The sequence below is a fragment of the Lepidochelys kempii genome, chromosome 2 (genome assembly GCF_965140285.1).
Source record: "Lepidochelys kempii isolate rLepKem1 chromosome 2, rLepKem1.hap1, whole genome shotgun sequence".
Lineage (NCBI taxonomy): Eukaryota > Metazoa > Chordata > Testudines > Cheloniidae > Lepidochelys > Lepidochelys kempii.
The window spans coordinates 61,205,642-61,220,009 of record NC_136381.1 but is presented as its reverse complement, the minus strand read 5'-3'; the positions used below and the strand labels follow the sequence as shown (position 1 = coordinate 61,220,009).

Sequence of the window (14,368 nt, the reverse complement as noted above, 5' to 3'; positions counted from 1 at the left end):
TTGAAAGCACAGCCTGTTGCAACTGCAGAAGTGATCCCTTTTGGCATTGAAAGCTTTGAGCCAAGACAATAAAAGATCATACAGTCCCAACTGCCTCACTTCCTTCTTTTAAAACAGAGCTCTCAGCAAGAACTCAGAGAACAAAGGGAAGGTGTGCAGGTAATGTAATTCTGCAACATACTCGAAAATTATAAATTCACAATCAAAAATAAAAAAGTATAACTTGTTTAAAAATTCATCGTCTCTCAATAGTTAATTTTTCAGTCCAGAAATAAATGTTTACAGCTCTATTATAAAAAACTTGTGTGTGAAGTACAAAGACAAATGACAAACATTACTTTATTACTTTTTGAAGTATATTCTCAGTGAACTACACATTTAAAAAAAATAGTAAAAGCAGAGAAACATTGATTTAACATGTATTAAGTGAGTTCTGCTAACAAAATAAATAATAATAATAAATAATAGATAAAAATAATAGATAATAAAATTAGAGCAAACTGAAAAGAACAATGAGCTGTTCATTTGCTTCCACATACCCATAGTGATATTTGTAAATTATGCATCAATACTTACTGACAATGTGCCCTGTAGTTTGAAATGCAAGTTCCACTATACTTTCATCCTGATCTGATGCAGCCAAATGAAACACTGAAAATATATTCTTCCAACCTGAGCGAATGTTGGCAGCTTGAGAGTTTACCATCTGTGCTATGCACCGTACAACCATGTCTCGAATGGTAGGAGACCTAAATTATAAACAAAATGTTAATAAATAGTAACTGAAGCTACTGTACTGATTAAAAAACAGGACTTTTCTAAGGACCAATTTCATTTTACAGAAGCAATTCGAACAAAATATCTGATTCCAAAAGCTGGTTGTTATGTTCCCAAGTGATTCAGTTAACTGCATAATTACCTGTTTCTCTTCATTATGTGTTCAAACGGCCTTAAGAAATCCTTCTGGAATCGGAAATTAGCAAGTTCTCCTTTTTCTAAGAATTTCATTGATAACTGCCTTAAGGAATCTACTGCAAAAATAGCTACATCTTCATTCGGATTGCAGCCAACCTAATAGTGTAGAAGTAGAAACACATGTTGGCATTAAAACTTCATTTTAAGAAATGAGTCTGAATTGTCTTTACATTTGAAAGTGGAAACGGAAGAGTAGAAATCACAAATTTAGAAGTGAAACTTAAGATACAAAGTTAAAAATACAGTATTCATTTAATCAATTCCTACCAGCAGCATGGCTCAGTACTTTACCAAATAAGTTTCTCACTTCCTAACCTATCCAACTTGTATTTTGAAGAACACATCCCAACTTTTAAAGCTAATTCACCAGTCAAAATGATATTAAAAAACAAAGACAAATAAGACTTTTAATTTAGAACAACAAATTAATTCAACACTGCAAACAGCCAAAGCTGAGTTAAGAAACACAAAACACTTTTTACAACACCCAATGACGGCATATTACCACTTACTGCAGCCATTTTTAGAGCTATACCATGATTAGGGCCCTACCAAAGTCACTGTCCATTTTGGTCAATTTCACGGTCACAGGATTTTAAAAATTGTAAATTTCATGATTTCAGCTATTTAAATCTGAAATTTCAGTGTGTTGTAATTGTAGGGGTCCTGACCCAAAAAGGACTTGTGAGGGGATTGCAAGGTTATTATAGGGGGGAGTCGCAAGGATATTGTAAGGGGGGTTGCGGTACTGCTACCCTTACTTCTGTGCTGCTGCTGGCTGGAGGTGCCTTCAGAGTGGGCAGCCGGAGAGCGGTAGCTGCTGGCTAGAAGTCCAGTTCTGAAGGCAGAGCTGCCGCCAGCAGCAGCGCAAAAGTAAGCATGGCCTGGTATGGTATTGCCACCCTTACTTCTAGGCTGCTGCATGCAGAGCTGGGTTTTTAGTCAGCAGCCACCACTCTCCGGCTGCTCAGCTCTGAAGGCAGCAGCGCAGAAGTAAGGGTGGCAATACCATGCCATGCCATGCCATCCTTCTGCACTGCTGCAGACGGTGGCTCTGTCTTCAGAGCTGGTATGGTATGGTTTTGCCACCCGTACTTCTGTGCTGCTGCTGGCGGGGCGCTGCCTTCAGAGCTGGGTGCCCGGCCAATAGCTGCCGCTCTCTGGCCGCCCAGCTCTGAAGGCAGCGCAGAAGTAAGGGTGGCAATACCATGACCCCCATAAAAATAACCCTGTGACCCCCCTGTAACTCCCTTTTGGGTCAGGACCTCCAATTTGAGGAACGCTGGACTCCCCCATGAAATCTATATAGTAGAGGATAAAAGCACACACACAAGACCAGATTTCACAGTCTGTGATGCATTTTTCATGGCCGTGAATTTGGTAGGGCGCTAACCATGATTAACAAGTTGGCCAATTTATACCACTGCCTTTGCCTTTAGTACAGAATATATCAGCCTTGTGAACAGAGAATAACCAGCCAGTTCAATATAGAGCAATATAGATGGCTTTAGCCCTTCTATCATAGATTTTGTATTCTTTTTCCTTTTCTTCTTTAGTGCTCTAATTCTATTTATACTAAAGGATTACATTAAAGGATAAACATTAAAAGGATAGTCAGAACTGAATTTAGGTGTAAAATTTTTCAAATTTAGTTTTGAAAGGGTTTTAAATAGATAGGAATCATCATTTTCTGATTGTGGGAGCAATTCAAATGGTGTAATGATTAGCAAACATACCTTATTAAAATGATCTCCAATAACTTCCCAGATTCTAGACCACTGTAGTCTTATCCGACCCATGTTGTAGTAAGAAATCTCTACTATCTTCTGTAGACTAAACATTCGAGGATGGGTAGCAGACAGCAGTTCATCCATAGATACGGCACAAAGCCAACGGACAAAATCCACTGTTAAACAATCACAGAATTCATTTAGTATAATTTCCAAGCTTTATCAGAAAGCTACTTTGTAGATTAAGATAAAAAAGTGATAAAACTTACCAATAGCATTTCCATCCAGCCTTGTAGATCCTGTAAATATTCTGAAAAATTCACAATTTATGAGACTATTTTTTTTTAAAAAAGTGACTTCTTTTACAAAAAATAATTTATACCACAACTACTTTGCCACTGTGTTATTGTCCAAAGCAGATTTCTGGCCATGACAAAATCTAACTGCCTTAAATACAGCATTTAAGACTTGACAGGTAAATTCTCAAAATCTGGAACGCTACCAAAAAGTGAATCATGATTTACTACACTTAGTAAGATTTTAGAACTGCTGTCCCTCAGAGAGCTTCATGAGAAGGTAAAGTATACCAAGAAAAACAGCATTTTAAATATATAAATCAGAAAGTACTTTTCATTATACCAGAAAGATTTGGGTCAATATTCAACATTTACAAATGACACCATAAGATATAATGTTGACCAAAGTATCTGGTCAGAGCAAATACCCACAACTGACATCAGTCTTGTGTATTATGCCTAAACCCTAGGGACTCTTGCATTCCTTCAAACAAATACGACTTTGAAATACAGCTATCAATTTTGACAACCATTTAGACACTGGGGGCCTCAGACTTCTCCATATAAAACAGCAAGATTTATGAAACATTCCTGTCCGATCCAGTTTTGAAAATAAAAACCAGAATACTCCTATAATATCCGCAATGCATGATCACTTCCACTTTACATTTAGGGAAAAACTAGAACGCTAGTAAATATCAAAGACAGCATTCTTATAGATGAGTACTAGTCAGGGGGAATGGAAGGATGCAGTAATTGGGTAGAGAAGCAAAAGTGTTTAGTGTCAGTAGTTCTCTCTCTCCATAAATCTATACATTTTAACTGAAGCATTTATTCTTAAATTTATGTAGAGAATCAAGATGGGTCACGCTTTGTACAGCAACAGCAGCTTCTTTTACAACCCTCAGTTTTTCCCCTAATAATTTAGTTATTACTAAATATTTGTAAACTGTTTCTGCCTCTCTTTTCCCTACCTTCCTTCTACCTTCTGCTATGATGAGCAACTCCTGCTGTGCAATAACACAAAAACCAGCACCTTGTGACACTGAAATATGGTGATGCAGATACAGCATTTTTGTAATGACTGGGAAACCAAATAACCTACTTATTTTTTCTATCACTAATTGAATTTACTGTATTCACATACTGTGAAAAGTTCATGAAGTATCCAACTGGAAGGGAGTTAAATACTGTACCTGTCTACAGCAACAACAACACTTTGGGAACTAGTTTCTCCAATGGATTCCTGAATACTCGCTATCTGCTTCCAGTCCACATTTCCTCCAACTGTGAGGAAAAATTAAAAAAAGAAGAGGGAGGTGAGAGGAGGACAGAGAGGAAAGTACTTAAGTCAGTATCAAAAGAATTGAATATATTTGTATTTACGATGAAGGCAAGTACACCAATTTTTTCCTCACCTGTTAAACTGGTCATCTCATTGACTAGTCCTTTGCTGGGTTGCTCCCCCAAACCTTCAAGAAAATTCTCTCTCCAGATTCCACTTCTGTTGGAACCAAAAACTCCCAGAAAATACTTCCAAAGATGCAAAACACATGAAGAGTCCGTTGGGATTTTAAAGTTACCCTTCTGGTTTTTGCATCTTTGGAAGTATTCTCTGCAAGTTTTGGTGCTGAAACTGGATAATTAGTAATAGCATCTGGTGCCTGGAGATAGAATTTGCATATTCTACCAGGAGCAAGTGAACAGAGCTATCAGGATTGGTGAAGAGCTACTCCATGTGTATGAATGATGAAAAACTATGATGATGAAAAACTAATCCCTGAAGGCAATGTCCCTAACAAGTACACCATATCTACCACTATAAAATACATAGAAAAATAACTACAAATAAATGAAAATACTTATTTTGAGAACTAGAAACCGTGGCCAAGATTTTTTAAAAAATCAGCCCCTAAATTAAGGTTCCTAAATCCACATTTAGCGAAGTTTCTGAAAATCCTGTTCAAAATCAATAAAAACTAGAAACATTGAATTAATACTGCCATGGGGTCTTATTAAGGACACTACTCTTAGGCACTGAAACACACAGAGTGTGTTGAATTGTTCTAAAATACTCTATTAGAAAAGGGAGCAGAGTAGAGTCAGAGTTCCAAGGACAGAAGGGATCACCAGATCATATAGTCTGACCTCCTGTATATCACAGACCACCCAGCACCCCACACACTAAACCCAACAACTAAAATTAGACAAAATATTACAGCCTACAGCAGACTAAACTATTATGGGCCACACATGGAGAACAGGAGTGACTGACGTGCACCAGTACCCACAGTAGAGTATTCAATGAAAGCCAAATTTTTCCCAGTTTTAGAATTTAGCAAACAGAAAGTTTACCAGGTATGTTTTTTTCTTAAGTCTCCAAAAAATTTGTCACTGGGGAGCTTCCCCTCTATGCCAAGAAAGTAGAGGCAATTCAACCATTATAGCTTAATTCTTACCCATTTGGCTCCTCACTCTTCCAAAACTGAACAAGAAGCTGTAACAAATTCTTATGTGAATATTAATTGTTAATTTTCTATTTTTTTAAAAAATACGTACATCACCCTCACTAGCTTGCAGAAACTAAGTGATTTATTTATATTAGTGAAATGGATGTAGGTCCAGATTAAGAGATATCATAATGAAAGAAAGAAAATGATCAGGTAATATTTTCTGTTCTTTCCAAAACTGTCTCCCTCAATCTGTCAGAGGAAGGAGTAAAACAATAAATAGAAGAAGTGATGGGGAAAACCAAAAGTCATGAGAAAATAATATGGAAAATAAGGATTGCAAGTTTCGCTTTGGAAAAAAGTTTATTTTGAGACCACTTAATTTCTTTAAAGTTTATTTTTCTCTGAAAGGATGTGTCCGCAGTGGCATGGAAATCCAAGATTATAGTAATTGTGACAAGGTGGATATTCAAGACCAGGTGAATGCTTCACAAAATTCCTTCAGCTGAGGCTCTAGTTGTACATATAGTATGCTTTTCAACAATGGCTTGACAGCAAGTACACAAGCTTCTACATTGCATTATTTTATCCAGTTAGAGATGGAGAATTTAGAAGTTTTGGCTTCTAATAATTTTGGATGAAAAGCTTAATTAAAGTGACAATGGGGACTAACCAACTCAGTGATTCAAAAGGGAGTAGAGAAGGCTTTAAAAGAAACAAGTTTACGTTCTATGGTGGAGAAAGCTTTGGATGGTGGCTTGACTTGTTTTGCTGCCTCCAGGAGTCTTAAAATGTGGGGGAGGAATACCAGGGAAAAATCTCTATAATAAATTTGGAACCTTCTGTGTTAAGGATGTGAATCTCTAAAGAGCATATACTTGGAGATACAAAAGAACTATAGGACTGGAATTCTAAAAATCTTTGAATTAGGTCAGGGGCCATGTCCCTAAACCAACTGAAGTATTTTCTCCAAATTACAGAGTAACCTTTCAGGGTAGTCGGTTCTCTGGATGTTGCAAGTATTTTAGTCACTTTGAGAACTTGATTTGGTCAGAACTTTCCATTTCAACATGCAGGCTGTCAGGTTTGATTAGCTTGGATTTGGGTGTTATAGAAGTCTCTTAGTGAGGAGATACAGCCTGTTAAGAAACTCTGGATGAGGTAGCAGGGACATCTCTGTCAGGTCACAGAACTCTGGCTTCCTCTGACACTTTGTTGCTGGATTTCTCCTTTTTAATATGGAACTTGTGACATAAATTGGTGGCGGAAAAGAGTATGGAACGTAGTTCCATGAATGAGGCACAGCATCAATTCCAAAAGTTATAAGGTCTCTTTTACAACAGAAGTACAGTCTCATCTTTGCAGTTCAACCTGGAAAGAGCTTACCTTCTGGGAGTCTCAATGTGCCCATTATCCATAATCGAACTTTGTTTGCACAACCACTTCACTTAATTTATTTCTTACCTGCTGAGCCAGTCACCTTCCGATTGTATATGTCTTTGTGAATACAAATTAAAAGGACAGAGGATGTTTGACCCAGGTGAAGGATATGCACTGCCTCCCTGTGAAGGGACAAACTTCCCGTTCCTGTTTATTAATGTACATTATATTACTGTTGCACTGTCTGACATAATCTAGACATGGATTTAAGGGAGGCTTTCTTGGAAAGTTACCTGGGCTAATCTGGTAGCACTTCGTTCTGGCAGATGGATGTTCCTCTTCAAATCCATTCAACACATTAAGTGACCCAAATATAATGCCTGTATCGATCACTTTACTGCATGGTAGGATGCAGGTGAGGAGTCCCTATCATATGTAACCTTTGCCCTTTGATTCCACTAATGGAGAGATGATGGAGAATTGTGTTTCCACAATCTGTACTATGTCTGCATATGGAATCACTGCATGTGCCACTATGATCAGAGTGTGATCCCAATACAAGAGACCATGATCTTTGGAGTTGTAGTAAGAAAAGGATTAATGAAAAGTTGGCCCTTTAAATCTAATACAAAATTGTAGCTTTTGAACTGATCTTCTGTGGAAAAAACTATGGCCTATAATGAACCTGTCTGTATTCCTGCAGAACTGGGACAGTGAAAACCTGCCCCTCAGAAGAAAAAGTGATTATGGCTCTACTGTATATTCTTCATAGTAAGGAAATGATCAGGAAGAGCCTGGGCTGGTCTAGACCTCAAGAGGCTGAACAGGTCCATGCAGAATGAAAATTCTGTCAAAGAAGAACTCTCCTTACCCAGGAGGCCTTTTCACAGACAGAAAACCCAGGAGGTAATCTGTTTACTCCATTTGATCTGGACTGCCATGATGGGAGAAGAAGAACATGAAGAGAAAGCTCAGTGGATGGTCCCATTTGACAAACAAAGCACCAGAAATTTGCCACCCCTGCTCCCCAGAGGACAGGGGAAAAAGAGAGAGAAAAGGTTTTGCCTACTGTTGCCCCAAAATAAGCGTTACAAATCAGGACACTAATGGATAGGGCAGGAACGCTTAACTGCCACTCTGTTTGCACAGTAAGATGCAGAGATTGTGTCACAAGAACAAAAGGGATATTTGCCCATGGTGTTTGCCTCTGGTATTTGCAAGAACGAGGTTCAGCTCAAAATGTGTTGGGCTGGAGGGAAGAGGTCAGCCTACAGAAAAATTCTTCTAGTTGATTCTTTTCAGAACCACCTGCCTTGGGAATGTTCTCCTTTCATAAAGAAGATGTGGGGGGGGGGGGGGGAGGGGAGAAACTGAACTATTAAACTTCTAGGATTTATTAATTAAAAAACCCACACATGTCCACACAAGGATACCGTGGTGCAATTTTTAATTTTAGACTTTTTGGTGGGTTATCACAGTTCTCACCTAGAAGGGAGAAACTTTTCTTAGAGGAGAATCATAGAATATCAGGGTTGGAAGGGACCCCAGAAGGTCATCTAGTCCAACTCCCTGCTCGAAGCAGGACCAATTCCCAGTTAAATCATCCCAGCCAGGGCTTTGTCAAGCCTGACCTTAAAAACCTCTAAGGAAGGAGATTCTACCACCTCCCTAGGTAACGCATTCCAGTGTTTCACCACCCTCTTAGTGAAAAAGTTTTTCCTAATATCCAATCTAAACCTCCCCCACTGCAACTTGAGACCATTACTCCTCGTTCTGTCATCTGCTACCATTGAGAACAGTTTAGAGCCATCCTCTTTGGAACCCCCTTTCAGGTAGTTGAAAGCAGCTATCAAATCCCCCCTCATTCTTCTCTTCTGCAGGCTAAACAATCCCAGCTCCCTCAGCCTCTCCTCATAACTCATGTGTTCCAGACCCCTAATCATTTTTGTTGCCCTTCGCTGGACTCTCTCCAATTTATCCACATCCTTCTTGAAGTGTGGGGCCCAAAACTGGACACAGTACTCCAAATGAGGCCTCACCAATGTCAAATAGAGGGGAACGATCACGTCCCTCGATCTGCTCGCTATGCCCCTACTTATACATCCCAAAATGCCATTGGCCTTCTTGGCAACAAGGGCACACTGCTGACTCATATCCAGCTTCTCGTCCACTGTCACCCCTAGGTCCTTTTCCGCAGAACTGCTGCCTAGCCATTCGGTCCCTAGTCTGTAGCTGTGCATTGGGTTCTTCCGTCCTAAGTGCAGGACCCTGCACTTATCCTTATTGAACCTCATCAGATTTCTTTTGGCCCAATCCTCCAATTTGTCTAGGTCCTTCTGTATCCTATCCCTCCCCTCCAGCGTATCTACCACTCCTCCCAGTTTAGTATCATCCGCAAATTTGCTGAGAGTGCAATACACACCATCCTCCAGATCATTTACGAAGATATTGAACAAAACCGGCCCCAGGACCGACCCTTGGGGCACTCCACTTGATACCAGCTGCCAACTAGACATGGAGCCATTGATCACTACCCATTGAGCCCGACAATCTAGCCAGCTTTCTACCCACCATTACTTCAACTTGGGAATTCATTCTGCACTCATCCACAGATAAGGAAGATTGAGAGAGTCTCTACAGTATCTTATTTCTGAGTTCTCCTGCATGGGATTAAGAAGACTCAGAACTCCCAGCTTTTCTCTAAGGATATGGCAGAGTATTTTCAAAAAGAAAAGGAGTACTAGTGGCACCTTAGAGACTAACCAATTTATTTGAGCATAAGCTTTCGTGAGCTACAGCTCACTTCATCGGATGCATTCAGTGGAAAATACGGTGAGGAGATTTATATACACACAGAACATGAAAAAATGGGTGTTATCATACACACCGTAAGGAGAGTGATCACTTAAGATGAGCTATTACCAGCAGGAGCGCGGGGGGGAGAAAACCTTTTGTAGTGATAATCAAGGTGGGCCATTTCCAGCAGTTAACAGGAACATCCGAGGAACAGTTTGGGGGGGGGGGGGGGGGGGAGGAAAATAAACATGGGGAAATAGTTTTACTTTGTGTAATGACACATCCACTCCCAGTCTCTATTCAAGCCTAAGTTAACTGTATCTAGTTTGCAAATTAATTCCAATTCAGCAGTCTCTCATTGGAGTCTGTTTCTGAAGTCTTTTTGTTCTAATATTGCGACCTTTAGGTCTGAAATCGAGTGACCAGAGAGATTGAAGTGTTCTCCGACTGGTTTATGAATGTTATAATTCTTGACATCTGATTTGTGTCCATTTATTCTTTTACGTAGAGACTGTCCAGTTTGACCAATGTACATGGCAGAGGAGCATTGCTGGCACATGATGGCATATATCACATTGGTAGATGTACAGGTAAATGAGCCGCTGATAGTGTGGCTGATGTGATTAGGCCCTATGATGGTGTCCCCTGAATAGATATGTGGACACAGTTGGCAACGGGCTTTGTTGCAAGTATAGGTTCCTGGGTTAGTGGTTCTGTTGTGTGGTTGCTAGTGAGTATTTGTAATAGCTCATCTTAAGTGATCACTCTCCTTACAGTGTGTATGATAACACCCATTTTTTCATGTTCTGTGTGTATATAAATCTCCTCACTGTATTTTCCACTGAATGCATCCGATGAAGTGAGCTGTAGCTCACGAAAGCTTATGGTCAAATAAATTGGTTAGTCTCTAAAGTGCCACTAGTACTCCTTTTCTTTTTGCGAATACAGACTAACACGGCTGCTACTCTGAAACCAGAGTATTTTCAGTTTCTGTTTACTTCTAAACTTCTTTTCCTAAACCTAAATCTTTTTTCACTTACTCCACTGGGGAGGCTGATGGAGGAGCCTGATGGAGGTCATCCCCCAGTGCTGTGGGCTCCCTCCCACCCCTAAGATTCAATCAGTGATTTATGGTGTAAGTCATGGACAGGTCATGGGCCATGAGTTTTTGTTTCTTGCCGATGACCTGTCCATGACTTTTACTAAAAATGCCCGTGATTAAATCGTAGCCTTAGACATGAGTATTTTTCCTTGAAAAACAACTATGCCTGTATAGATGGGCAAACATACTAGCATATTTAACAGGAAGAATACTGCTAGAAAGTAGTAATGCCAGAAGAGACCTTGAGAGACTGTGGGAAGCAAATTAAAATGCAAGTCTGCAGTGTAAGAGAATAAAACAAAAATAAAGGTAAATTAATTTGGACTTGCATGCTTCAAGAGAGGACTATCCTGGGCAGTGAAGCTGTAAACTTTCTTTTACAGGGACTAGAATACTGTGTACCTCAACAATAGCAAAACCCTTAGCAGTGTGGGGAGAATGGGTGGAGGAAGGTCACAAAGGGAGCTAGGGAAAAGGATTGGCTCAGGAGTCGGGGCTGATATTGGACTATGGAATAGACTGGGACGACAGCCCTCAGACCTCTGGCTGGGGAGCAATACCAGGGAGCTAGTAACAGAATCCTAACAGCTCCAGGAAAAGTGTTGCAAGACAGAGAAACCTTTAGCCAAGACTCAAGCATTCACCAGACAGTGTGGAAAGCTGTTCTCATGAAGCAAGAGGGAGTCTGGCATCATATTAAAATCAGATTTAGATAAATTGAATGTTTCTGTTTAATGGTCTGCCTGGGTGCATGAGAAAGAGAACTGGGCATTGTAGTGAGTGCCTGAATTGCATCTACAAACTTCATTTGTTTCCGTGGATTTACTGTTGCATTACTCCCCACTCTCAAACAGATTTCTTGAACTGCATCTTAATTTTAATTTAGATTTTTTGGTATATTTGTTTGGCTTTTTTTTTTTTTGTTATGGAATGGGAGTGAATTCAAGAAAGTTTTATTTTCAATTATATAAAAATGTTCCAACGTTGGTTTTAATGGCTTTATTTATCTAACATTGAAGATGGCACATCTTTTAAAGAATTACAAGTTTCTGTAATTAATCAGAAATATAACATCCACTTTTTATCATAATATAAAAATAAAGAATCTCACTGATGGAATGAAGCTTGGTTCTCCAAACTTTACCTTTCCTATAACAAAGTAACCACTTAAGTCGGTAACAGATTAAGATAAATTAGTTTAAAACTTGATTAAAATAATTTAAATCATTGTAATTTAAACCAATCCACCCTACATATTTCTCACAAAAAGTCCACAAGGGCCACCAATCAATCTACATTCATAAATCCACACCCCGATTATATTTGTATTCAAGTTTGGCAAAACGGACATATATTTGGTACAGCAAATTAGCAATATTGCTCAATCTAGCAACACAATACCTTTAGTATGAAGTACTTTTGTGATCAGTTACATTTCAATTTCCTCTTAGAAATTACTGTATTATTAATAGATATTGCATTCAAGTGTTTTTATGCCATTTCCCACCCTGTATCCCCCATAAAGTGATATTAAATCAATCATAAGTATTCTTAAAAATATTTAATTTGGGAGTAAATATCTCAATCTCAGTCCTGCATTTGTATTAGCAACAGCAGAAATGTTTTTAATAAATAAAGTATTAAAATGACTTTTTTTTAATAATTATGCCTCACTTCAATAAAAAAGTCACTGGCAACCACAAGCTGAGAACAAACTTTATTCAAATATTATACGTTCATACGAAGCTGGATAACTAAAATACTTAGAGCATTCACATTACTCACCTAATCCGAGGCCCACAAATTCATCAGGTGCCTGATCCTTTGTTCCAGTAAAAGAACCTTCCCTGCCTCTCACTGTTCCAGAGATGTAACGTGGTTTTACTCCAGTTCCTATTAATTGTGCCAGCTCAAGTTGACTAATACATTTCAGAATCTAAATTAACACAAAACACAGAAACCACTTAACAGCGAGAAGTGGATTTTAAAAATATTTACTATCCCTGTTCACTTTTATAAAATTCTTTATAAACGGGCAGATCTCAGTGTTTTCAAAAATAAACTTCTCATTTACACACATACATACTACACACCCAGACTATATGTGTACACAGAATATGACAAAAATGAACAGTAATCTTTTAAAAATACAATTACTATCACTTCGCTTTATGAACCCAATCCTGCAACTTTATTCATGTAAGGGCTGTAGAATTGGGTCCAAAATATGCAAGTCTGTGCAGATACAAAATAAAATTACAAACAAAAATGACTGTTTACATATAAACACCCACTCTATATACATACATACATACTCAAAACCCACTGTACTTCTGAGGGAATTGTGCACCAAAAAAATAAAAATTCTGTCACACAGTATTTTAAAATTCTGCAAAATTCTTTTATTTATGGACAAATAAAATTCAATGTGGAGGCTCCAACATTGGGGAGCACAGGCCACTGGCTGCATGGAGGTGGGAGATCATGGTGCAGCTCACCCCGAGACATGGACATGGCAGTGAGGCTGCACCCAACCCTGACACAGCGCAAGAGCTGGACCTTCCCCAGAAATACCCTGGGGCCCTGACACACCAGGTGTGGGAAGGCAGGGTCAGCCCAGCAGGATCGAAGTGTAGATGAGCTTAGTGAGAGGGTTCTGTATGGGGCAGTCAGGGTGCATGTGGGTCCGGGGTGGGGGGAATCTGGATGCACAGAGGCTTGGGGGGGGGCAGAGGGGGAGTTCTGCTTGCAGGGACAAAGGGACTCCTCACAGGGGGTCCAAGTGAAGGTGGTTGGGGCTCAGTCAGGGGGTCTGGGTGTTGGGGGATGGGGCTTGGCGGGGGGGTCTGGGTGTTGGGGGCTCAGCAAGGGGTCCGGGTGCTGAGGGAGTGGGGCTTTGTGGGGTGGGGCTCCAGGTGTGGGGGGCTTCTAGGGGTGGTCCCTGTGCATACAGGGTGGGGCTCGTTTGGAGGGGGGATCCAGTGTGGGTGGCTCAGCAGGGGGTGGTCTGGGAGCAGAGGGAGGTTCAGGTGTGTGTGTGCTCAGTGAGGTGTGGTCTGGGTGCAAGGACGGGGGTCAGGATGCAGGCGGGTATGGCTCAGCCAGGGTTCTAAGGCCAAGGTGGGGAGGCTCAGCAGGAGTATGTATCGGTGTGAGAGCATCCAGATGCATGGGGGTTGGGTGGACGAGGGAGCAGCCTTCCACTGTGGCTAAGGAGTGATGGGGTAGGGGGTGGAGCCAAGGGAGATTTCTGGGGCTGGGTCTGATCCAGTCCTCACGACTCCATGCAGGGGAAGTGTGCTCCTCCCCCACCCCAGCCAGGACTACTAGCTGCTGGGTGCAGGGGGTTGCGGATGCAGCAGGTGAGGTTCGCCACAGTGGAGGTTCAGGTGCAGGGGAGGGAGGCTTGGTGGGGGGTCTGGGTATGGATGCACAGAGGTTGGGCAGATGCGGGGTGTGTGTGACCAAGCCCCTCCCACTCCTCTATCGCAGTGATTTACCTCTCCACCGGCTGCTCCAGGCGACCTAAACAAAGTATGTGTGCTGCTGCTGGGGAGGGGCATGTGGCTGCTCTTGCAGCTCCCTTTGTAGCCCCATCAGAAAGTTATTTTTCTGCAGGGAAGCAAAGAAATCTGTGGA

General features: G+C 40.6%; 1 protein-coding gene across 4 annotated transcripts in view; it reads right to left on the bottom strand.

Annotated features, from left to right (window-relative positions):
• The window catches only part of ARFGEF1 (ARF guanine nucleotide exchange factor 1), a 181,744-nt gene that overhangs the window by 29,848 nt on the left and 137,528 nt on the right, over positions 1–14,368 (bottom strand). For all 4 annotated transcript variants that reach the window (XM_073330931.2, XM_073330927.2, XM_073330929.2 and 1 more), the window contains 6 exons: positions 12,515–12,665; positions 4,198–4,288; positions 2,975–3,015; positions 2,712–2,881; positions 920–1,071; positions 577–749 (listed from right to left, as the gene is read on the bottom strand). In XM_073330931.2, coding sequence (XP_073187032.1) covers positions 577–749; positions 920–1,071; positions 2,712–2,881; positions 2,975–3,015; positions 4,198–4,288; positions 12,515–12,665 — 778 coding nt within the window. The remainder of the gene's footprint in view (positions 1–576; positions 750–919; positions 1,072–2,711; positions 2,882–2,974; positions 3,016–4,197; positions 4,289–12,514; positions 12,666–14,368) is intronic.